At 37.8% G+C, this 26806-nt stretch overlaps 1 protein-coding gene across 10 annotated transcripts in view; it reads left to right on the top strand.

Annotated features, from left to right (window-relative positions):
* The window catches only part of KIF21A (kinesin family member 21A), a 93268-nt gene that overhangs the window by 6733 nt on the left and 59729 nt on the right, over positions 1 to 26806 (top strand). For all 10 annotated transcript variants that reach the window (XM_032996189.2, XM_032996193.2, XM_032996192.2 and 7 more), the window contains exons 2-3: positions 23740 to 23962; positions 25277 to 25459. In XM_032996189.2, coding sequence (XP_032852080.1) covers positions 23740 to 23962; positions 25277 to 25459 — 406 coding nt within the window. The remainder of the gene's footprint in view (positions 1 to 23739; positions 23963 to 25276; positions 25460 to 26806) is intronic.

Here is a 26806-nt window from a genome sequence, read left to right as displayed (position 1 = left end):
GAACAAGTCCAGCAGGAGTAACTACATGAGCAGTGCCTTTTTCTTGTGATTTCTTTTCTCCTCTAAAATTGTTTTAAATCTTTGTTCATTTTCTTCCCATCCGTCCTACTTTTTTGTAGTTCCCCATGTTTATTTTCACTTTTCCCTGGTGAAATTTTTCTGAAATAAGTATGTCTGCTCCAGTGTGACTAAAGGGAGAAATGCAACCTTATTTTTCAAACACGTTCTCCTGTTTTATGTGTTTACCATAGCAACAAGATGCAAATGGAGAACAGTGAAAGGATTTTAAGGTCAGCGTCACAGGGAGTTCCATGTGTAGAGAAGGTCTGTTCAATATGTATTTTAAGGTGTGAAAAACTGCTGATTCAGAGTTAATGATTGATTAGCATCAAATATTTCTTGGATAGGCTCTGTATGGAAATAAGGAGTGAGAAGGGAGGGTACCATCTGATCCTTTATTTTGTTTGCCAAACCTGTTGAGGATACTAAGTTGGCCACTGTTGGAACAATTAATTTTTGCTTAAAGAACCTTTTTATTATTTTTAATATCAGCTGACAAGTGCTAGGCTTGCTGTTTGGGATATTGCACACTTTAAGCATCTTTATGTCTTGTAAGTCTACCTAACAAAAATGAATGACGTATCCTTTGAGGCCATTTACTGTGGAGTTTCAACATAAACTGAGAGCAACAAAACCTAAGTGAGAGGTTATAATATTATTGTTCTACTATACACAGCATTTTATATGCATTCAAGGTGAATAGTGCATTTCCATTGTATTTAAAAATGGATTAAAGGATTTGTTGTCTAGGTAACTTTTGGTGTCTCATTAGCAGTTCTCACATTCATGCTGTTACAGGAACTCTGCATAGTTCAGTTGGTTAGCAAATATCTAACTTTTTGCAGGACACTTTAGATTTAATGTAGTTTTTCCATATTTGTAATACTCCAGGTTTCTTGAAATGTTTTCTTCTGTGTCCTTCAAAGCTACAGTGTACTTATTTTCTCTTTCATTTATGTTCAAAATAATTGATCCTTTAAAAACATAAATAAAACATGATTCTCAAGGTGGGTAAGAGTTAAAGGACTGTAGCACGCTATAGCATGACGGTTCAACTACCACAGCTGAACACATGAAAGGTTATAGTTAATAAGACTGGACAGAAAATGTTTCTCTTTCATGAGACATCTCAAAGTCTGACACTTTATCTTTTCTGCTCCAGTTTCTTTTGATAATGGAAGAGTTTGATCAAACAGGCTTCTCTGTTTACCTGGTCTAACTTCATTTGGGGTCTTAACGGTCTTCCACATCTTGCATCAATGGTCCAACCACTTGGTTCTTGCCTTTGTTTTAAGCTTGTGTATTTTTTCATTATTTTCATTGACTAATTTTTTTTTCTCCCGTTTCTAACCATGTGAGTTGTCTTTTGCTTAATACTGCTAAAACAAAGTTAAGGGGACATCTTAAGCTGAAAAACTGTGTAGCTATATTAATGCCAGTCAAGAGACTATAGTGAAGTATGTGACTTGTTAGCAATGTTGATAGAAAGGTTATGCAAGTCATCAGTAACAGTTTAAAACATAAAAGAAAGAGTATCCTCTAGAAATACCATGGAAATAATGAAATAGTCTTTCATAATTCTGGGGTTGCTAGCAAGCTTGCTAAGAAATGTCCTATGTATATTATAACCCTTGTATTCTATACAATGTAGGAACCCAAATAAGATACTTTCTTTGAAGCGTTTGATACAATGTTGCATTCGAAGCTGAATCTTTTTGGAATAAAGTGGTAGGAAGATAGACTGACTTAAGATGTCTGTTTATATAACTTATTCAAAATATCGAAAATTAAGAAGTTACATATCTAATTATCTTTGCTGTTCAAAGCCAATAATTCTTAGCATTCATTTAGTTGAACATTTCTACTCTTCATCATGGGACTAGTTGGGAGATGAGTCCTGAGACCCTTTGTGTCACTCTGAGTAGCTCATTATCCCAAGATCTTGGAGTTGCTAATCTCTCACTCAATAGTATTGATCAAATATATTTACCAACTGCAGCAGTGCCTCTGTCTTAGTTTGTGCTCGATTATGTCCTAGGACAGAATGCCTATATCCCCATCTCCACCCTTATGAGGATATGAGCAGGCTCTGAATGTAGGTAGTGAGTCTTTTGTCTTTTTTTTTAATACTGTTTTCATGCTTTTCCCTCCCCATGCTCCACTGACACTTTGTGTATTGACATCTCAGAATTATGTCATAAGATCCTCAGGCCTACGATGTAGCTTCAAAGTGTGGTAAACACGGTGTGATATAAATGATACACGCTGTAGTATAATGAGAAAAGCAACTGCTACTAAAACACCTTCTATGAGAACTGTTACAATTAAAAATTGCTTTGCTAAAGAAAGTGTGTGGCTTTGTTTCTCCCTCTCCCCACCATTTGTTTCTGTGTGAAGAGAAAAAAAACCTATACCTATACCGGACGCTTTGATCTGTAGGAAATAACTGACTACTCCTTTTTTCACCTGTTAAGCAAACCATACATTGCTTCAGTTGTCACTCTACATAAGTTGTCCAGGGTAAGGTTTATTTAACTCCCTGGTCTCCAATGCAGTCCTTTTGAAGTCTGGTCTTTAATTTTAAGTACATATGAAATCATTATTTTTAGACTTTGCCTCTGTAATGTGATGCCTTTGAATGTTTGAGGATTTAAAAAGTTTTATCTATACACATTACTTTGCAGACTAGGGATATTGATAACATCTTAAACATCTCCTGTATTTTCTTGTTTAATTATATAATGTGTGTGAATAATTATACTTCCATCTAATCAGTCAGTCCATCACTCAGGAACAATAAAATTGCCATTTTGGTCTTCACTAGCAGAACTTTGAGTTCAGCAAAAGTGGGTTGGTGTTCTAAAAATTAGATGTGAGGTAGGGCTGAACTGGTACTGACAGGTAAACTGTTTGACAATTAAACATCAGTACAATTATATGTCTTTTTGTATTCCCAAAAGCTTCAGACTTCAGGGTTTTCCTTGTGGATTTATTTGTTTGTTTGTTTTGTGGGTGCCTTGTTTGTTTTCTCTATTTCTTTTTCTTCCCCACACAGTCCCCAAAGTGATTTACATTGGCTGGTCATCTAGTCAACCCACTGTCTTGGCTCTGAATTTTAAAAGATAGCTGTAGATATATTTCATTATTGTTGCTAGCAAAGCTTTTGAGGAACAGATGGACTTTTCATTGTTCTCTAAATGTCAACAAGTAAAGGCTTGGTAGGCCCCAAAGAGGAAGAAACGTTGTACAGCTGAGAACTTCAGATGAAAGTGCTTTGTTCTGTGCTAGCAGGGCTGGCCCATGCCAGGCCCATGCTTCTGTTGATTTTTAACTCTGATGACTACTGAATGCTGAGATGCTTCTTTGGGAAGGAGGAGACTTGTGTAAAATGGTAGTGGCCTACATTTTGGATGATGCTTGACTGAAAATAGAGGGCCAGCGTGTTCTGTGCTGCTACTTTAGGCAAGAATTCAAGTGCTAATGAAAAAGTGAAACAGCAGTGTTGTATTGTGACAGAAGAAGAAAATTAGTGTATATAGAAATTTGAGTTATGTAAGGTACAAAGTAATCCGTATCCTTTATTCAGTACTTTTAATGTCTGGGCTGATGTCTGGTGTTAGGTTTTAGATACTTCAGTTCAAGAAAAATGTTGGCTAATTGAGGGGAATCGAAAAGAGAAGGGAAAGACTGTCCAGAAAATGTGACCAGTTCCGTAGTGTGAGGTATGAGAAATGAAGATTGCTGAGACATGTCTTGAAATACCTAGAGTCAAATACAAAGTAGAAGGCAATAAATTGTCCTTCAAGTTCAAGGTGAAGTGAATAGAATGTAATAGGCTTAAATTACAGTAAGAAAAGTAAAAGATAGGAAGAAAATATTTTTTGATTGTAAGGATGGATGTCCTGGAATGATCTGTCTGTGGAGATGTGGAATTGCCCTTATAGGAGACTTCTAAAAACAGCTAAAACTGATAACAGCCAGGGACATTTTGGACATAGTTGGTATTACTTTGGTCCAGAAAGGTGGAGTGGTCAAATAAACTCTATGACCTTTCCAGCTCTTTTCCATCCCCATTGTCTGTAATTCTGTGAAGCTTCATGTCAAGTGCCAGGACCTGAATTCAGCACAGTTGAATGATCCCATTCAAATGTCAGAATTTGTTTACAGGGGTGTGACCATGTCCACATGAACAGTAAAGCCTTACAGATTTGGAAGGGTAAGCTTAGCCTAATTCAAGTTTGAAGGGACCTTGGGAGGTCATATGTTCCAACCTCCCACTCAAAGCAGGATCAAAACTAAATTCAGGTGAGGTTGCTCAAGGCTCTATCAAGTTAGGTCTTGGAAAAACCTCTGAGGATGGAGATTCCTCAGTTTCTCTGGGCAACCAATACTTGACTGTCCTAACAAGAAAAATTTTTCCCTTATGCCAAGTTTGGAAGTCACTTGCTTTGGTTTATGACCACTACCTCTTGTCTTCCTGATCTGAATCTCAGTAAGGAGCTTGGGTCTCTTGTCTTGATAATCCTCTCTTCTGTATTGGAAGAGAGCAGGCAAGGCCTAAAAGCCGGGAAGATATTGAAGAGCTCTGTGCCTGTGATCTGCTGGAAAGGGTGAGATACGGGGGACAGCTTTAGCAAAGGGGATGCAGCCTCTTCTCCAGGTAAGTTCTGAATGTGAATGAGCAGATTCTTGGGAGACTGGCAGTCATCCAGTGGTGCTGGTGATGTGGCTGCTATTAGGAGGTAATGTTTTGTAAATATAGACAATATGAAGTACTGGAGGCTTTTGTTTGTTTGCATGGGTTCTACATTATTTCTGTTCTAAAGTCTATTCCTTCCCCTACCTGTTTTGAAGACTATTTCATGGTAGATGCAATATTGGTGCTGTGAAAGCATTTGGAATGTGATTGTTATGGGTAACAATCTGCTTTCCTTTTCTCTCAGCAGGTAAGACATGGCAGTCACCTTCTGCCTGCATTTCCTCTGCCACTGTTTAAGATCACCTATTCTTTTGGCCAAGCCGACTAATGAGAATAATTAACCTCCATCACTGTTTAATGTTTCTTTGCTTTTCAGATGTTCATGTTCTCCTTGGCCATCTCATAGAATAATTGTGTCTATTTCCCTGTCCTACACTGGGACAGTTTGTTTCACTCTTTCACTTCTTCTGGCTTGTTCAAACAATACCTACTGTAAGTCAAAGAAATGAATACAATAGTCAGTGGTTTATCACATGAAGCATGTGACAGTCTCGTGAATACAACCCAAAGTATCAGTTACTTTATCTTGGAACAGTTTCTTATGACTCTTTGCAAATTAATTATAATTTATGCATTATCGTTTTTTTTTCTTGTCTATGAAAAATGGATTTTAAAAATGTGATTTATTTCTTTGGGCTTGTGTGTTTATATAATGTGTGTGGAGCACTGGGCAACATTAACATTCAGCTTGGTTTGTATTGTTGGATGTTTGCCTCGTATCTGTGTAAGAGTGGTTGAAGTTCAATCTGTTTAAAATGGAACAATGTATTGGTAGACTGAGGAAGGTGCTTTGAAGCTCACGGTATCTGTATCTCGAAGATATATGCTTTTGATTTCTCAGATTGCAGCTAGGAAATTCTACTGACTTCCAAGTCTTATCAGATATGTCAAGGAAATCTGACTAACTGTAGCCTAACTGGGTGACTGCTTTTTTCTATAAGTATATTCTGTAATTTATACATGCATCTCTCATTTTAAGATTAAACTTCTTTTGTGCAAGGCTATATGTCTAGCCAAGGAACAACCAGTGAGGCAGAACGCTTGTAATATACTGCACTGTGAAAATTGTTCTCCTGTTTTGCTGCCTCCTTGGTAGAGAGGGGGATGGTCATTCCAGCACAGCAATGTGTGCGAGAGGTCCTCTCCTTTGCTCAGAATTTACATGAATTGGCATTGTGTTATTTTTCTATTCTGATATTAAAAAAGAAACTGTAGGATCCTGACTGCTAACCCACTTCCTGTTCAAAATAACAACAGTGCTACAATTTGAATTTAGTGTATTACTGCATCAAATGTTTTAGTGATAGCAACTGTAAATACAAATACTAAATTTGTAAACTTGTTTTTCTTGAGTCACTCTTGTGGTTTTCTGTAGGGTTTTTGGTCTGGTTCTTCCTTGTCAGCTAATAATTCATTGGCCATTTAGTTGTCTTGCATTTCTACAAGATCTGCCTCCAGCTTTTGAATGTCAGATTCTTCAGAATGGATTTGGGGATGGCATTCAAATATTCAAAACCAAACAGCTTAAGGTGTGATTTTAAGTTATGTTGTATCCCAGGGTTTCAGGTATTAATGCATTCAACACACTGTAAGATCTTTTCCCTCAGAGTCCCTTTACTTCTAAGATGCAATATATAAATTAGATTATTGAGGTTTATTTTCCTTATCTGATTGTCTTTTGAGGCTGAAAGCCCCATCTCTGGTGATCATAAAAGTAAACGAGGGAAACGCCAGAAGGGAAACTGCTAGGCTAAAATAAAGACATGGATGTATTAATATGTTAGCACTAGTGTTGGCTGATGTAAAGTGATACTGGGTGGATAATTTATAAGGTACTGCTGGGAGAAATAGCTAAAGAGATTTTTGTGTTTTAAGGGGTCTCTGCTGCAGCTGTTACCAGCACTGGGAATTCTCTGGGTATACCACTACCTGTTCGGGTAGGTAATGCCATCTATACCCTATGAACATGAGTGTCCCCACTTCTGTGTGCCAGTGTGAGCAAATGCCTGGTTAGGAGGCACTGGCCATCTCATTTCCAAAACTGGAAATAACTAAATAATCGGTGTGATTTGTTTTAGGTTTTTTCTTCAGTACAGGGTTAAGCTACAAAGTCTTGGACATCTGCTGCTGTTTATAGGGTTGGCTCTGGTGTTGGAGTATCAATGACCCTATCTTCTGAGTATTTATTCAGTATTTAATGTGCTGGAGAGACTCATATTGCTCATACAGTGGTCTAGGTACAATTGGAGCACAAAGGTAGGGGATATCTTCAATTACTTTGGAAACAGATGAAAAATTTTGTTCCCAAAGGAAATAGACTTTCAGAGCTCTCCCTTTCTTCCCCCACAGTTAGGTAGGAATGACAAGAAAGTGTAGAGCTAGGGTCTTTCCAGCTTTATAGTGAAGTCTGAAGAATTCAAGAATAGCCAGAGCTTTTTCCCTTACTTTTAATCCACAAATCTTTCTCGATATCCTTAATATGTGCCATTACGTACTGGAGTTGTTCAGATCGGTGTGCTTGTGACTAATGCAAAAATCACAGGAGAGCTACAGATTATGCAAGGACCTCTTATGTGGGGTGGAGAGTTTTGGCTTTTTAAAAGGGGAACTTGACTGTTTTGGTCAGGTTTTTATCACTTTGAGACCTCATCTAGTTTGTTTACTTTAAGTTGTTAGCTAAGGTAGATGGCAAAGGATTTAAAACATCAGATTTTACTGTTTTTTAGAAAAGCCATTGTTCCAGCAAGAATTACTAGAGGTACTGAAGTCAGCAGTTCCTACTGTGACAGCCAGCTTTAGGTGGAGTGTCACTGCTGTACTGTGTTCCAGCTACTGAATCTTTGTGTCACTCTGTTTTTGCCGCCTTTGCAAGACTCCTGCCAGCGCTGCTACTGTGAATCAGCAACCTAAATGTGCTGCTTTGCAATGGCTGCCTGGGAACACAGGGCTGAAGTCTTGTTACTCTGAACTGAAAACTGCCATACCTCCAGATTACGATGATGACGGGCAGTATAGAAGAGACACAAGAGACGATGTATATTTTGGACCAATTCTGACACTGATAAGAATATCTGACATGTTGTGTAATGCCGGTCAACTAGATTTGACTGAGAATCCAATTATGAGTTTAGTTAAAAACATGATTGTATGTGAAGTGTAACCAGTCCTGACCTCAGACTTCAAGAGGTAAGGAAATCCTCTCCTTTCATTAGTTCCAGGTAATCCCAGTCTCTGTCCTGAATCTGTCACTCAGAGTTTCAATTCATTTTATTCCCGTTCTTAATTCAGTGGTTTAGAAATGGTTAACTCTAGTAAGTATAGTTGGGAAATAAGCTATTTGTAGTTTCCTATGGGCCTTGCTAATTATTCATGTGATAGGGTTTACATAATGGCTGCATTGCAGTTGCACTTCATTTGATGACAGAGTTCTTTATTTCTGTGTAAACAAAAGTCAAGTGATAAGGCATAGACAAGCAAAGTCTATAGTTGAAACCAGGGAGAAAACAAACTTTTATGGGAGGATCTTAATGTGGTACTATCTGCTTAACTGTCATGCTTCTTAAAAAAAAAATGAAACCCCACTGACTGTATTTAGTATTTTATTATTATTAGAATTGCTTTGGCATTTCTTCAGATTCAGTGGTGAAATCAGTTAAATCATGCAATTAACATTTTTTTTTTTTTTTTGGTGGTAGCATGGGTTAGTAAAATATTAAAATTTAAAACAGTGCAGAGATTTATCTCTTTAGCTTTGACACTGAAATTGTAAAAGCAGACTGTCTTGGAAGAATTATAAGTACCTCAGTTGGTTTTACTATAGTCCTGATATGTAAACAGATACTGTAAGCTTAAATTTCTAAAGCAATTTGAAACAGTTTATTTTAAATAAGAATACTTGTTTTGAAAGCATCTGTGTTACCTCCAGTGCATTAAGGACTATGAACTCTTATGCAGACAAACCACAAGTGATTTGCATTGATGATTTCTGAGAGCAGCTGGGAAATGTCTGATTTAGAAGTATTATGTGCCAAGAAGAGCTGATTTAATTCAGTCAATACAAAGACATGGGTTTTGACCCTGAAGAAGCTTGTCAGACAGACTTTTCTTTCTGTCCCCAAGGAGCCACAGCCGGGGGTTCAGCAGACAGAAATGATCCCAGGATCAGGTGTTGCTGCCTTGTGTGTGCCGGAGCTGAGGGAGGCTGGCACAGCAGTGCCTGGCCCAGCGGCTGCGCGCAGAAGGCACGGATCATTCCAGAAACAGAGGCAGAGCCTCCCGTGGCTGTAATCTAAAATTGAGAGAACTGCTTTTAATTTGTGTGAGCTACCTTGCTGCATGATTTTTATTTTTTTTTTTAAGTGACATTGCATTAAGAGTGTTGGAGTTCTGGTTGGATTTGTAATCTAATCGGAGAACCTGAGCCCTAATGAAAAATTAAGCCTACAGCTAGAACTTGAAGCAGAAAGTACTTAGCCTCTTTATTACACCAGCAGAGAAATTAGTTGTTTAAAGCAGATACAAGTAGCAAGGAAGTAGATAGTTCTTTCTAGATTTTATTCACAGTGTGTATGCCATGAGTTAAGTATGTAGTTGGTTTGTGAACCTGTGGGTTTACACTGTGGTGCATTACCATGGTACAATTATTTCATGGACGTGCTCTGTCCTGGAGCTAAAACTTTGCTGAAATGGTATTACCAGTATTTTCATTAGTGGTAATTCCAAACTGTAGGCTTGCTAGTGCAGTGAGGTCTGCATGCTAGTAACAATTAAACCAGGAGAATGATTGTATTTCCACACTGAATTTGCTCAGCCTAGCCAACAAAGACTTTTTACGTGCCTGGAGTGGAAGCTCGACTATTAAAAATTCAGGCAGCATTTTCTATTTTATGTTATCAAATGTCAAGAATATTAAATTAGTCCATACTTTCATGATGCATGCTCTTTCACTTTGTTAGGTTCAAGTCTCCAGTGATATATTGGATATTATAGTCAATAAGTTATTTGGATTGTTTTAACTGTTATTGGAGAACTAGTAGAAGTAATACTGAAGCATCACATCTTTAACTTTAGTCAGGTGATAAGAAAGTCGATCAGTTTTTAAATGTTTTCTTCGACTTAAGCCATTCTCTAATATGGTTTTCCACCTTTACATAGAAGTTGTTCTTCTCTGCTGGCAATGGGGAAATTTAATACTGTAGGCAATGTGGAAGAAGCCACAGTGGCTGCAGCTTTTTGCCCAATGTAGTTATCTTTGCCCAAATCAAACAATTAAGAAGCTGAAATATTCCAATTATTCATATATTTAGTAAAATAGGTAAATACTTAGAAAAAGTCTCTGGTTTATCAGCCCAAAAGTTATTTTCCATGCAGTATCCACATTTAGACACAGATCTTAATTTTAATCAAATTCCCAATTTTCTGCCAGGACTGTTTTATTAAAAAAGCTTTTAGTCATGCTGGTTTCTTGCCTTTCTTCTGGGTAATACATTTGAGTGTGTGCTACAAGTGTTTTCTTCTGTGAGAACTGGAGGTATATAAGTGAAGAGAACTGGATTTGACTATAAGAAGCTGCTACCTTGGTCTTATGTAGTTCCATGTATGTATTGCCTTGTAAGTCCTTCTGCATTATTTGCTTTCCGCAGATTGGAGAAAAGGCTGAGGATGTGAGTTAGTGGCAGCTCAGCTCTTGGTGCAGATGCTGCTGCAGTGGGAGAGCGCTCGTCCTGCTAGCCTTGGGTTGTGAATCTGTGTGTGGAAACTGGCTCTCCTGTGAAGTTCCAGAGGATTTTTTGCAGATGATGTTGAGCAAGGCCCCAGTAGTCTTCACAGCAGTACCAACTGCAGACTTGTTTCACTACTGTGCTGTGACCAGTCCCTTTCTTTTCAATTCTCTTGTTATTTAAGTTCCAGTTATTTCAGTTTTCCATTGGTATTTCCATATAAATGCTAAATATTTTCTCATGAACAAAAATATTTTGTTTATTTTTTCCTGTCCCCTCTCCACCACATCTGAAAATCAGCCTGCAGCTAACAGAACAAAAGATTATGGCTTGTATTTAATCAATTTTTTGCACCTGGTTGAAACTTCATGGGGCGTGGTGTTAGAATCAGTACCTAGAGGCTTGCAAACATCTCAGCTGTTGTGGGATTGGAGAATGGGAAGGCAGGGAGAGTAGGGGGGGGAAGTTTGGGGACTGTCAGTTTATATTTGCCTGAAATGTTTGCTTGCAACAAAAGAGCATCCAGCATCATATTGAGCAACCAATACCAAGCATGACTCAGTGCAGAAAAATGTTACCTACTGCATTTCTAGCATAGTTTCCTGAATTGCCCTGACTTTTGACTAATTTCTTAGAGGCCTTCTTTTAAAGCATCATCTGAAGCCAGCAAAGAGCAGAGAGTTGGTCAGGTCTTCACAGGGATGCTGAAGACAGTGTCTCTGCATAGGAACAGAAAGATGGAAAAATTATTCTCTAATTTTTGATGTTGTTGCTGCTAATGTAGATGTTTTTACAGCCTCACAAATAGGATAAATAGACATGAAGGAAAGAAAATTGGAGATTGACATTCAGACATATAAAAATGTGTAGCTGAACCAGAAGGACTGAAGAAGGTGGATAATACTGTTCTTGTCTTGCAAGTTTTAATATAGATAGTACTGAGTAAAGTATGTGGATGATTTTCCCTAACTACAGAGTTAGGATTTACCAGCTCAGAACTTTCAGTCACTGCTTGAACAGTCTACCTTCTGTTTTGAAACAGAGCAACTTCTGTTCATTAGAAACAGTCAACAATAAATATGAAGAAATTTTCTGCAGTTTGCTTTGGAACTTGGTGGATCGGGTGTTATGGATACAAGTCCTTTTTTTTTTTTTTTTTTTTTTTTATTCTTTACAAGGAGTGGCAGGCAAGTCATACAGTGGTTTTTGTTCCAAGAATGTTGCACTGAAAATTAACAGAGTGAAGGCACTATTCAGAGCAGATTATTGAAACACTGGTTTTAGCTGTCTTGTCCCATTGTGAAGTGTCTGGTTGTTATTTTAGTAGCATTAGATAAGCAGTCATTTCAGTAATGATTAATGACAACTTGTAATTTTCCTTTAACTGACCTCATCCTCCTTTTCTTTTATTGTATTGTTTAAGTGTATTTAACTTGGGAACTGGCTTGTATCTTTCACTATAATAGTATGTGGGTAACTTTGTGTTTGTTTTGACTTAAATGAAGTTGGTGAAATGTAATTCTTGGACCTGTGGCTCGTAAGTGTAAAGCAACCAACTGCCCTAGACTTGACAATATATAACTGGGAAGAAAAATTCTCTGTATGGTGGTGAAAGAAATAAAAACAGTTCTCAGAGCTATGGTAGTCTTGTCATGAATGTGTAGTGATTTCTGGACTACAGCTCTAAGGGTTGGGAGAGTAAGTGTATGTGTGTGGGTAGTTGGGTGTGTGGGTGTTTGTGAAAAGGAACGGGAGATCTGGGTAAGGAAGGCAAAATACTTAAGTGTTCTCCTTTTGCTGCAGATATAGGAAACCCTTTTAAATTTCTTTAAAAATAAGAGTAGCTCTCTTTTTAATATTAGGCTATTTTGAGGAAGTAATGGGCTTCTAGAATAGATAAACATTTAACTGTTATGAGGAAGGAATTGGATGAAGCTTAGTATTGGCATGACTGGCAGTTGTTTTATCATCTGGATAATTTTGCATTACATCAGTTTTCTTTCTCTCGCATTCAAAAAAATTATTTTCCTGTAGTGAATAAACATTGTTTTGTTTGCTTATTTCTGAATACACTTGTGGCACTTATTCTTGATTTCCCTAAAGGTGCTGGTGGCTTGGAATGTGAGCAAGTTCCTGAATGTATGTACTTATTCTTAAAATATTTCACTTAATTGCATGAAATAACTTTTATTTTAAATTTATTCTTTTGACTTTACAGGTATTTTTTTTTTTTTTTGTGGGGGTGTGCAAAAACCACTATCATTGCTCTGCAAGTAGGAGTATTCAGCTTTTGAGCCAGAAAGCCACTGTTAATTCCATGTCTCTTAATTGAAAATACTCTGTGGGCATTATTAGTTCATTCATCGGTGTACTGTAAAGCTGTGGGCCATGTTTTTTGAAACCAGCTGTCTCACAAAACTGTGTTTTTAATAAAGTTTGACTCTGGTAATTATGCAGTAGTTAAGTGTGCTTTATAAAGAGTTGACACCATCCATATTTGTGTTGAATGGGGTACTTCTTACAGGCTTGGTGTGTTTGGATGTGTTAGGCTGTTTGGGCCCTTGTTTACAAGAGGTACCTGAATTACCCCCAAATCCCTGAACTCTAAATGTGACTGAATTTACATTTGCAGGTATGCGGACTGTAGTTTTTCTGGCATTTTTTTGGTGGTTAGTTTGTTTTTTGTGTTTTTTAAAATTCTTTCTCCTTTGTCCCCATACACATAAATAAATGGTATTATGTAGCTTGGTAGTATTTTTGGTAATTCTAGTAATTTGGTAGTAGTCTGTAGCTTGTAGTGACTACAGTATTTTGGGGGTTTAGATAGCCTATATTCACCACATTACTTTTGACAGTACTGTTTTACCTCAATTGAATTCTTGCACTCTAAAATTTCTGGAAAAAAAGTGTCTCAAATACTGGCAACACTTGTTATCATGACTCATTACTAGGCTGCTGGGCTGTGTACTCTTCAACAAGCTTTTCTTATACTCTTTTGATAAAGTTTGTTTTCATCTTAAGTTACATATAATAACATTTGTTTAGCAGACTTAATCTCTGTTAACCATTCAGTCATGTAGCAGAAAGATGCTCTTTCCTGATACTGCCCTAATTACCTAATTAATACCAGGCTCTAGTAAGCTTTACCAGCAGTGTGACTCAGCCACTCCATACAGCTCTGTGCTCCAGAGCAGGAATGATGAGAGCTGCTAACTTACATGTTAAATCTAAATTTTGGAGAAAAAACCCTCCAACGTAATTTGTGAAAGAAATATAGGGTGCCATGCTCTTTCTTCTGTATATAGAGTTGCTTTTATTATCCGTATCCACAGAAGGATACACTTGATTGTTTAATTGGCCCCTTTGTGCAGTAGTTGCAGACACTGGTCTGGGAACATACCAGAAGACCTTGCTTTTCTCTTTCCTTCTGAATTTGTGACCTCTGTGTTCTTTAAGTAGTGTAACTGTTGGGTGCTATCAACATAATTTTTTCATAATAGTGATCATTACTGATCTTCAGCATTGTCAGTGCTAGTGACTGATGTGAAACAATGCCAATAAAACGAAGATGGTGTTTCACACTGCTATACATGAGCCTATCAGTTGTAAAAGCTAAAACATATTTTTCAATAGAAACTTTAAACTTAAAAGAAGCAGGTATACTCACATGAGAGAGACAGATTTAACATGCAGTTTAAGGCAGTCCTTTTGTCCTTGATTTGGTTTTTTTTGGATATTGGTCTTGGTACATAAATATATCCAGAGCACAGCCATCAAATTGCAGGCTTCTAGCTGGTTGAACCCTCTGAGAAACTACAGTTTTGATGACATGGAGCAGTCTTCCAAATCCAGAGCCACAGATGTCTCATCTTCCTTGTGGTAAATTTTTGGGTTACGTATTACCCTTGTTCCTGCATTTCCTATGTTAGCTGTGAAGGCGTTTCTTTGATTTCTGACAGGCCTTTTGGAGGGGTTAGGTTTCTGAGGCCACCTGGGGAAGGGATCTGCCCTTCATGCCTGAACCAGATATTTGGGATGTCTCTTCTATTCTGTTGACTGTGGGGTGATGTCCAGAAGTGTAGCATAAGCAGACTGACAAGCTGAAAGTGTGTGTAGGGTTTTCTGAAAGACTGGAGACTATTGCTCAAAAAAAAAAAACCCCCATGAAATGAGCTAGCCCCTTCTGGGGTTCCTTTTTTCTCCTTTTTTTAAAAGATGAAAAAGATTCCAAGGGATTATATTTTCAGGGTTAATCCTTACAAGAGGAGTAGCCTGTGAGTGACTTGAATATTTCAGGGTATGTCCACATATTTGGTACAACATGGTGTCCAGACCCTGAGCTAATGCTGACCACACTAGTAGTACAGCTGAGCAGTGTGTTCCACTGCGCTTTAATAGCAGAGATACTTATGTGTCTTACTCTCTAAAATTACTTGTCCATGCTCCCTGATGAGAAGAGGCAGCCTCTCCAGGCTAGTTAGCTATGTGAAGATCAGGTGTCTGTAGTCCCTTTTGACACTGGACTGTTTGACCCAGGACTGCAGAGACCAACATCTTTGTTCTGTGGCTTTATTGCACGATACAGATGTACCTGCATTCCTGTGTGGTATGAAATTAATTTTGAACTTTAGTTTTACGAAAGCCTAACTCCTTGTTTCATTTATTGGTAATGAACAATAAATACTTCAAGTCTTAATTCGTAAATTAAACTCTGTTGTATTTGCTTATATCTCATTTTCTCTAAGATACTGTGTTGTTATTTCTTGCTTTCTGAGAGCGACGAGACATATAACATTAAATGTTCACAAAAAAACAAGAGAAATAGCACAGTACAATAATTTTTAAAAAATCTGTTTGCTTTGGAAATGTAATTTCCAATATCAGTTTAGTTCTAATCAAATTGTGCTTGGATTTGGAGGCATTCCAGTTCTGTGCTTGGCAGGCACGTGGAATCTTATGGTAGTGCTGCTTTTCTGTTGCAGCTGACCTTGTCTTGAACTAGAAATAATCAAGTCCTGTACAATCCTGCAACACAGTCCCCCCTTCTCTCTCTCAAAGGTCAAATTGTTCACGAAAGCTGTGGATTTCTTTGCTTACTAGAGAGTAAATTAGTCCACGAGGAATCACAAGAAGGAGTCTTGGATTAAAGCATTCGTTTGTGTTATAAGGAAAGATGTTGGCGGTCTACTAGATGTACTGGAGGGTGTTTTAGCCCTTCTCTGGGAAGTGGGGCTGGGGAAGGGAGCATGTGGGGCCGTAGGTCTCTGAGGGCAGACTTGGGCCTTTCCCCTGCCTGCGTGTTCTTGGCAAAAACACAGGCCTGTGCCTGTCAGTGTGAGGATGCCATCTGTGTTGCACAGCCTGCTAGGCTGTTACAGAATCGCACAAGAAGTAATCTGAAATCATACTGCTAAACTGTTTTCTGGCTAGCTGTAGTGGCTGCCCAGAGATGCAGCTATTGTGTGGTGCTTCAGGAACCAAGCAAAAGCAGCAGCCTGTGAGACCGCCTCACCCTGGCACTGCAAAAGTAATCCCCACCATGAGCAGTTAATGGGTAGATGAGCTGATCAGACGTAAGCTGCTGAAAAGGGTAATTGTTTTATGAAATTAAATTTGTGTTTAAAAAAAAAATAGCTGAAGAGGTAGAGGTTGAGTGTAGAGGAAGAGAACTGGACAAATCTAGTTACAGCCGTGGTATATTTCCTTAATTCCAGTTTTCCATTTATTGCATTCTCATTATGGGCAAATTGGAAGTGACAGTCTGAAGCACTGAAACAAAGCATTCTGTATGTATGTTTTTGAACAAGAATCTTTTTTGTTTGCAGTAAAATAAGTTAGCTATTGAAAATGTAATACCTCAGAGACCATTTGGTAATTTAGTGGCTGATTTTGTTGGATGTTTTAAGGTAAGGGCTCAATGGTCATGTTTAATGGCTGTGCATGGATTGAAGGGATGCTGGTACCTTTTTATCAGTATCTTAATAGGATTTTGGAGTAAAATCTGGACCACATAGATCCCATTCTAGCTTCTGCCCTGGTCCCTAATGCATTTTTATGTCCAAGAGCTATCCAGAAAGCTTTATTCTCTGGTATTGCCAAACTTGCGCCCAGATACCCACTATTTGATGCGCCTGAAAGTTTCTTAGTGTCTAAAGGCAAGTGTTGGCACACATGCAAAACATCTGCCTCACTTGTTGCTTGCAAAGGGAGCTGGTGTAAGATTAGGCTGAGTACCACCTGTACTCTGCCTAGCTTCTGTGGGCTCTGGGCACACACAGCACCTGCTGGCTGTTCTGAGCTCAGTCTAGACCATGGCAGCCATGGCAACTTCAGAGAAACATTGATGGGAACGGTGCCCAAATCTTACATAAGAGCGATTGAGTTACAGTCGCGGCAAGTTAGTGCTCCTTGCCCTGGACGGGTGACTGGCGTGTGCCCGTGCCGTTTGCAGGGTGGGAGCTGACCCATGGCGGGGGGAAAGGCTTGGCAACGTGCTGGGTGGCCGCTTGCCGCAGCTTGGCTACTGAGCCGTGTCTCGTGTAATCGCTGTAATCTGCATATCTGTAATTGCGTGTTCTTTTTACGTCTTAATAGGAGTATGTATAATACCAGTGATTGTATCATTGATGCGAAATTGTACCATTAACTGATACCACTGAATACTAATGATTAAGGCATCCAGAAACTGAGTTAGTATTTCTGCAGAAGTGGCACTGTTACAAAGGTACACTGAACTTATCTTACGCTTTGTTTGCTTTTGTTTATAAAGATGGTTTTTATTCCATTATTTGTTCAGTCATTAAAGTACTTTATGAAGACTTGTTTTTTTTTTTTCTGGCATTGTAGGCACCTGAAACAAATGGATTCCACCCTGAAGGCTGTCAAGGGCTACTGACAGTACAGTGTATTTATGGCTTGTTTAGAGACGACTGCCTAGCTGGCACTTGAAAAGAAAAGCAGAAGACAAATGACCTGGACTTTACCTGTAGTTTATCAGATGACTATAGGGGGTTAATTTGATTCTAACCTTGGGAAAAAGTGCCATGTGGTACCATTTGTAGGCATTGGGTTTGAAATGAACTTGTATTATGTGTCATTTTGAAGTGGAGTTAAAAAAAAAAAAAATTGTGATTATTTTTTCAAAAGGAGTTGAGCTGGAAGGTGTGGTATTGACTTGTAGTACTTTCAGACTTTTTATGAACTATGGGTACGTGTGTGTGTTTCTGGAGGAAAAAAAGCAGGGTGGTAAAAGCATACTAAACCAGTTCTCAGACATTTCATACTTGTTTCACTGGCCACCCAAAAACTCTTTGGAAAGGTTGAAAGGAACATTACAGAACTAAAAGTACTGAATGGTAACTTGCCAAATGTGAACATTTATTTACCGGCAGGTGTTCTTTAGCACCACAGACTGCCAGAGGTAGTGGAGGTGTAGGGGCCATTGTGCAGAGATGTATTGGCAACAGAAGAGAAACTCTTAATGGGTGATGGTTGCCTGCACAAGCCAGAAGATTGGTTCTTGCATCCTCATTGCTGTGTTAACAAGAGGTAGACCTGGTATTTGCCATATGACAGCCTTTTTTGTACTCTCAAACCTCGTTTACAGGTTAATAATTAATATACCAATCATCCAGTTAAGATGAATGTATTCAGATGCTCTAGTTGTGGTCGCGTTTGGAGGTGCTGCTAATCATAGAAGCAAGCAAGTTTCCAATGTGTGCTAGCAAAAATACTGAAAAATTTATTCAAGCAGAAGTATTAGGTGTCTTTGGGATGACATCTGTTTAGCTTTCTTTACTCCTTGTTGTGAAAGAGTATATTTAATGGGAGTGGTTTGATGAGCGCCAATGTAATGGAATAGAAAGGAGAGTGAATTGTGATGTTGAAGTAAGGGCAGGAAGCTGCTTTCTTTTTCCTGGTTTTGGAAAGCTATTATTTGTTTCCCACTTTATATTGCCTTAATTAAATGCTTTATTAGGTGATCTTGAATTGAATATTTCATATACCTACATGTGAAACTTAATTGTGCAAAATTTAATAGGCTTAGCATAGTAAGAGAGGAGTATTGGAGAGTCTTGGATTTGCAGGTTAACTTGTTTCCTGCTCAGCACTGCATGTGGTTTGAGTGATGTTTGAATTTATGCTTTTCTGAGCAAGGTGAAAATAGTCCTTTCCCCACAGCAGAACTTTTTGATTAAAAAGAAGTTTACATGGGACTTCGTTGTCATTTTCTTTCCAACACACAATTTCTGGCTCGTTGTTGCTATTTGAAAGATTAATCTGTGTTTTTTTTTTTTTTTTTTTTTTCCTACCTCTATGTAAAACAAGAATAATTTGGTGCTTTGTCCTTTATAAGTCACTCTTAAAAGTTCTTGTCTACTTATTGCTATTCTGTACAGGTGCTGAGAGGTATATGGTAAATGTGATAATTACATTTTGTTTGAGTAGTATTAGTGATACTTCACATAGCGATGCAAAATAAGAAATTCACTGGTCTCATTTTGTTTACTATATAAAAAGAGATTAAGGGGTGGCTTGATCATAGATGTGTGGAGATTCCTAGGGAAAAATTAGATAATGGGGAGGTACTTAAATGAACAGGTACAGGGATAAAATTGTTCAGTAGTTGAAAGGGGAGGGTGTGTGTGTGTATATATCTATCTATATCCTTTTATTTATATATATAACTGGGACAATTTTCCATCCCTAGAAATAAACTAAGATAGGATGGTTTTCAAAGGGATATAGTGATATTATCTAGTTTAAACAGGAATCAATTCTGGGAAGTCACGTGTCTTACATAACATAGGGTATTGACTTGATGATTTCTGTAGTCCCTGAACTGTATTATCTGAGTCTGTTCTACCTGACAATATTTTTAGCACAGACATTGTGCACCTATTCTACTGAGAGATTAGTTCCAGTACAATACAGAGGATTACTGTGCCACCACTGGCTATTTTAGCCCTTTCTAATTAGACAGTTTTTCCCGTTGTGCTGAGGCAGAATAGATTTAGGGGATTAAGTTTCCTGTGTGTGGCCTGGAGGCTCTGCAAAGTACATGTAAACAAAAGTTGGGTGTGTTCACACTTTGGAGAGGAGGACAGGGAAGGATGCAAGGCAAAATACTGTTTGGGAAGTTGCCACATCTAAGGAGATGTGATTGGAAATAGAAACCACCTAGATTGTATACAGTCGAGAGTAGCCTGAGAAACAGGTGAGATAGGGCCACTTAAAAGACAAAATGGGTAAAGTCAAACTGGTCCTGGAGAAAAATCCCAGTAGCAGACTGCCAGGCTGGGAACTGGGCAAGGATAGATGACCGAAATGAACACTTTGACATTTTAAAGCATGGGTGCTGCCTGCTTTGCTGACAGAAGTGAACACATTAAGACATGAGAGTGGGAAAGGTTGAGCTGTAAGCAGAAGGAAAAATCACTTTCCTAATTAATGTGTGGGGTGGAGTAGGAGGAAATGTTCCTAAAGCCAGTGCTGGAACAGAATCTGATTTGTTTGAGGACTATTACTTGCTGGACCACACATTCAGTGCAAATACTAAGACTTTGAGAGTGAGGAGGTTCAGGTAATCCACTTACACTCCTCATAAATGGCCAGAAATCAGATTGAAGGTGAGGCATTTGTTGTTTGCTCATTAAGGTCATCACGTTAGCTTGGTGCTAAATTTACTGAGCGCGCTATATAGAGTTCAGAGCATGAATCATCCCTTGAGCAGAATTCAGGTTGGGTGATGAAGATCTCTTGTCTGCACATTCTTTATGGAGAAGATGTCTTTAAAACCTGATGCAGTTGTGATCTCTCTTTGGTTGCTGCCTCCCAACTCCATAGCAGAGTGGGATATTGTGTAAGAGCAATTACAAAATGAGAAGGGAGTCTGTCTTTTGGGGTGAAGCTTTCCTCATGTGGCGAGTCTTGCTTTGTTCTTCCTTTGTGCTGCATATATACTGGCGAAACACTACTTTTTTCTCTTAGTATTGCCTTCAGATTTAGTGTTAAGTCAGGAAGGAAGGACACCATCATTGCTGCAGGGTCTCTGGATGTTGTGTTACAACCCAGGGTAAATGAGACGGTAACAAGTCGCAAGTAGTGACACAGATTTCCATCAGCTCAGCCGGTCTCTGGAATGGTGTCTTGCTGTGGCCTGATTATGGTCCCACGTAATGCGCTTGCAGCTTGTGTTGTGCTGGGTTTCACAGCAGCAGAGCTCTCAGAGGTGCTGCCCGGCTGCAAGGCAGGGAGCTAGCTGGGAGGATTCTCATGGGAAGTTTCCGCAGGCCGACATTGAAACTGCTCGCTTTACAGTCCTGTCATCACTGTAATAATTATCATGCAAATCATTGATATTTTAGGCATGCTGTTCCTCTTTGTGGTCACTGTGAGCCTTTATTTAGTAGTAGAAAGGAGAAAATTATTCGGCACCTGGCATAATTGCATCAGTTCCTCAGCATAGAAAATTAATTTTTAACTTAAAAAAAAAAAAAAAAAGAATGAATATATATGAAGAAACTTTATTTTTTTTTTGGTCAACTGTCATTCTACAAGCTAGTTCTAAAAGCCATTCAGAACTGGGAGGAAGTTGGGTTTTTGGGATGCAGAAAAGGTTACTTGACTTTGAAAAAGTGTTTTCCATCTTGATTTTTAGAAAAGGTCTTTCTAGGCTTTCTTGTACTAGAAAACAATGTGAGAAGTACCTCTGGAGCTTTAGAAGCCCTCAGAATTCATGCTTGTAAGAACAATTGATTGCCTTTGCTGTCTGCATGGGATTAGTGGAAGAATAAGAGTGTTTAGTCTGAGAAAGAAGCTTGCTCTCTGACTTAATGGCATTAAAATAAGACAGTAGAATAACTTATTGAGTTGGCATTTTCTAAATACTAAGTGTTATAGACAGGATGCTACAATGTTTTATTTGGTCAATTTTCAAGGTGTGTACAATGCTTTTAGGAAAGGCATATGACTAATTTCTCTTTGAAGACTTTCTCTACCTAGAAATAAAATCTATTTTATTACAAAATCTTCATTAATTTTAGAAGAAAGTAATTTTATTGTGAGATTCTGTACATACTTGTCTGATTTTTGTCTGGTGCTAGTGGATCAAGTTAGTTGTTAGTGAGGGAGCTATGTAAATCCTGAATTATTTGTAACATTTTTATTTAAAGGAAAAAAAAAAGTTATGATAATGATTGTTATTAGAGAGAAAATCTGTGACCTATATTACACACTCCGTGTCCTTAAATGCAAATACAATTTGTGGAATATTTATGCCTATTTTACACATCATATAATCTTTCCTTTAATGATATTTTCAAAGGTTTGCTTAATTTCCACCCCACACTAGAAGGGATGCTGACAGGGGAGGTAACCACCTGATCATTAATGAACTTTCTGTAAAGGAATTAATGTGCAGAAAACCTTACAAATAAATAATGCTTATTCTCTAGTGTCACACAGTGGGATATAATGAAACCTTTAGAATAAAAATTCTGAAAAATACTTCTGACTTATGCACACGCCTGGGTGAAAAATTTGTAATCTGCAATAGAAAAAGGATACATCATGCTCTGCATGATTTTTATCTTTTTTTTTTTTTTTCAGGATATTTCTAACCAACTAAAGTATGTGTGTGCTGATATAATTTGAATTAGTCTGCAGCAGTCCACTTGGAGTTGTTGGAGACTAGTCCTCTGTCCATCAGCAAGCATTGGCATGGTCGCAGTAGATCAGTAGGTAGCTTTGGGCCCTTATGTTTCCACTAGATTTTGGAACAAGTTTCGTGTGTTTGGAGTGGAGCGTTTTGGCTTAGTTTCCTCTGTAAGGGGTATAATTTGTGCATACTGAAACTGCTCTGTCATCCAAACCAGCATGTGGTAAGTGAAGATGTTGGGGGAATTTGCTTCAAGACAGCACAGCTACTCCAAACCAAACACTAATGTAGACATGGCCCTTAAAGCACAGAATATGAAATAAATATGTGCCTTTAAAGTATACTCTATGTATACAGATCTTTAACTTTGACATTTTGTAACTAAAAGTAACTACGCTGACATAAATATAGGTACTTGAAGTTTGATATGCATAGAGAATCTATGTAAAATATTCCACGATTTTTTATGTAGTTGTACTGTTGATGTTTTATCACCCTTGTATACAGCCTTATTTGTCATCTGTCTTTTAAGCTACACACTTTTTTTTTTTTTTTTTTTTTGTTGCTTGTTTTTGTTTTGTTTTAAATTTGGTGCTGCTTTGAGAACTTGGAAACACTTTATTTTTTTAAAAAAAAAGGTAATTTTGTAAACAAATTATTAATTACAGCTAGAATAATATGTTATGTTGGCCAGAGTTTTTCTTTCTGATAGTTTACCATTAAACCAATTTAATCACAAACTTCCACAATCTTCTTTAGTCATGTACACGAGCCGGTACACGAATTAAATTTTGACAAAACTGCAAGAGTATTGGGGATGCAGAGTAATTGATAAAAGGATAGAATATAAGAAGTCTGAGATGGCTGTATTTTATGAGATAGTTTGTCAGAAACTGAATAAACTGAAAGGAATTTGTCTCAGTGGGGAAATAATGAGGAATGAGACACTCTTGCCTTTAGAACTTGTTATATGTTCTTTTTCATCTGAAGGTATGTTGCTTCACTGAAACCAAACATTTCGCAGAAGTGTTATGGCTGTGATAAAGCTCCTTCACTGTCAAAGAAAAAGAAGAAATGTGAGCCTTCTCCTTGCTCCTGTAGCAAGGAGGCTTTCATCTAAGGTGATATGTAGGCTCGGCTTTGGAGGTCCTTGCTCCCAAATTACTACTTAAACTGTCCTGCATTTTTTTCATATTTCTGTTGTTATTAAAAAAAAAAAATATCAGTTTTTACAATGAAAGCATGAAGAAGTCTGATAAAACTGGAAAACTTGATTTCGAATTCTGAAGCAGATCATGCGAGTTACCCTATAATAATCCATAGCATACAGGAACTTCCAGATTTCTAGGCAGATAGTCAGCCTGTGAGTGGGGTTCTGACACAGTCAGTACTGTGGCTCAGACCGCTTCCTGGTTTGATGAAACATTCTCATTTTTCAGGCAGTAAGGTATTCTTTTCAGATTCCTTATTTACATTGTTCATATGTGTTTCTTTCTGATAATGAGAATTTCTGATAGTTCTTTTTGTCTTTTCTAAAACAGAATTAGACCACAGCTAGCCAAAGAGAAGATTGAAGGATGCCATATTTGTACATCTGTCACACCTGGTGAACCTCAAGTGTTCTTGGGAAAAGATAAGGCCTTCACTTTTGATTACGTCTTTAACATCGACTCACAGCAAGAGGAGATCTATATACAGTGTATAGAAAAACTGATAGAAGGTTGCTTTGAAGGCTATAATGCCACTGTCTTTGCTTATGGCCAAGTAAGCTTTGCAACTTTATTTTAAAGTATTTATTTTGGAGTAAAGTATTTACAATTGTTATAACTGATCTTTCTTTTAAATTTTGCAATGCACGAACCAGTTTTTTAGCATCTTGGTTTTATTTTAAATGAAGTATCCTGTAAGATACTGTCTAGGAGTTTGTATAGATGCTGTGTACAATGGCAGTTGAAACACAGAAGATATTAATTCAGACCTGCTGCCTATATATTGTAATGCTGAAAATGGCATGAGTCCATGTAATTCCTGAATTGACCCCAGCGCAGCAATACAAATTAGTGACTTAATCAGTTGATATACAGAGATAGTTTGTGTTGAGATTCTTTTCTGAACCATCCCTCTCTGCATTTTCAGACACTTTTGGGAAGAGGAGCTTTTTAAAAATAGATTCTAGGAAACTTCAGGCCACACTGTTTGTTTGTGGGCAAAATGTAGAGATCAGATTCCAAAGTTGGAGAACTTTTTATCGAGAACACACCCTCTCTGTACACTGGGCACACATTTTACTTCTCAAAGCTGAAATGTCATTGAGCACAATGCAGAGAATGTGTTATTGCTTTCTGAATATTCCTGTAGGAATTGATTACATAGAATTTGGTCTTGGATGCTGAATTTCACCACTGTTAAATGTCATATGGCAAGTCAGAGAAGTGAAGTCTAGCCCTAGTGAAACAGAGCAATATGCAGATCCAGTTTAGTAGATTATGTTCAGCTGTGTGATGCTATCTTTGCTTTAGACTTGACCCACTAATTAAGTGAAAACACAACACTACGTTATCTTCTATAAGACTTCACATTTAAGTTATTTTTCCAGTGAAGGTACAGCTTGTATTCTTCAGTGCTGTCTATAAATTAAGAACAATGGTAATTTTCTACCTGAGATACTCAAACATCATAATTAAGGAGTCTTGATCTGCTTCAGTAAAGAATTGCAAATGCTGCTTCTACCTCCAAAATATATGCTTTTAATTAAGTCTCATTTGAAAACATTAACTATTCTTTTGACCTCAGAGATGATAGCTCAAGGCTGATATAAGCACCTTAGAGGAAGTTTGTAGGGGAAAGGTTATGAAAGATTGAACTGGTCCCTGCCCTCTTATATGTGATCTGTGGATAAACAGTAGAGTGTGTCTAATTTCTGCTGTTTATCTATTTTTCAAAATGACGTGTTGTTTTGCATGTTAATACTGTAAAGATGACTCACTAGTCACTGTCTAGCCCTAGTTGTTCACAAACTGCATTTCTCTGATTCGGCACTATCAATGTGTTCTCGTGATGACACCTTTTTCAATTTAGACAGGTGCTGGCAAAACATACACCATGGGCACTGGATTTGATGTCAACATAACAGAAGAGGAACAAGGCATTATATCGCGTGCTGTTAAGCATCTTTTCAGATGTATTGAAGAAAAGAAACAGGCTGCTATTAAACAAGGACTTCCACCTCCAGATTTTAAAGTGAATGCACAGTTCTTAGAGGTAAATATGATCTGTGTTTGTGTGTGCAATTTCATGTATTTTTTTGGAAAACCTGTTAAATATTGTATGGTTTGGGTTTTTTTGTTCTTTTTTTTTTTTTTTTTCCCCTGGTTGCTACTTTTACATTCTTTTCCCACAAGATGTTTTGAATTAATCTTCAAGATTTCAAAAGGAATTTTATGGAGTTTGCTTTAGCTCTTAAATTTATGAAAAAGAGACGTTTTATCTTATTCCAATTATTTTAGTAGTTTCCTTTACAGTGTTATTTTGAAGTGTAAAAATAATTATATTAGTCATTGTTTACCCCTTTCTGCAGCACACATTTGTCTGTGGGGCCTGTTGCTCTTGCTTATTTGTAGTCCTTTACAAAACTTTAAAGGAAGAGGCTATTAAAAAAAAAAAAAAATCAATTGTACTTTGTACCTTTGAATAGTGACGATGCTTTGCCTACTTTTGTTACTTTGCCATAGATTTCTTTAGCTTTCCAAATCTGTTCAGGAGACTTGTATTCCTGTCACCAAAGAGGAAACCTAGCATAAAAATACTTCTTCCTAAACAATTGGGGATTGCAGAGATTAGTTTCTGTGTCACTGTTCCCTCTTTCATTAGACCCAGAGAAAACCTGGGTCAGTGGCTGTGGAAAAACTGTTCGCTTTGTGTTTTCTTGTAGAAACAGCTACTGGTAAGAGAGGCCATAACATCTGTGTTCTTTACGACCTGCAGCAGCTGCTGCTTTAAGTCTTGCAGTTTTTATGCTGTGTGTCCTGCCCATGGAACTATTTTTCAAATTGATTGATTTGGGCGTAGCATATTTACATTCACTACCAAGCTGCAAAATCTTATCCTTTAAGCACAGGGAGAGGAAGAATCAATTTAAACAACAGCAGATGTAAATGTGTATTACTTAGTTCAGTATTTGCAACTTTATCTACTTTGGGGGGAAAAAACCACTTTTATAGTGTCCAAGAGAAAACCTGTTGGTTTATTACTGCTGAAGTAAACTAAGTCCTTTAGTCATATGTTCCTATAATTGTTTTAAAGATTAACAAGCTGGTGTTAGTTTTGCACTAGTATAGGTTTGTCACTGCTAACCTTAAGCAGAACTTTTGGTCGCTCTGGCTAATGTTTGCCTAGAGAGAGTCTAGGCTTGAACATGGGCCGTGGGAATGCTGTACTCTTCTGTTCTCTCTGTTTGAACATCGGGGAGCTGCAGCTTCATTTCTGCTTAGCCAGCTGCATCAGTAGTAGTGTAAGGAGTAGTAACCAGTGTAGTTTCTGAATTCCTTGTGTTTTCTGACATAACATTACAAATGTGACTGTGAGAGTCCCAAAATACAGAGCAGTAAT

The sequence above is a fragment of the Tyto alba genome, unplaced genomic scaffold (genome assembly GCF_018691265.1).
Source record: "Tyto alba isolate M040663 unplaced genomic scaffold, T.alba_DEE_v4.0 Super-Scaffold_2, whole genome shotgun sequence".
Taxonomy (NCBI): domain Eukaryota; kingdom Metazoa; phylum Chordata; class Aves; order Strigiformes; family Tytonidae; genus Tyto; species Tyto alba.
Note: the sequence above shows the minus strand (reverse complement) of the source record. Positions and strands in the feature narration are given on the sequence as shown.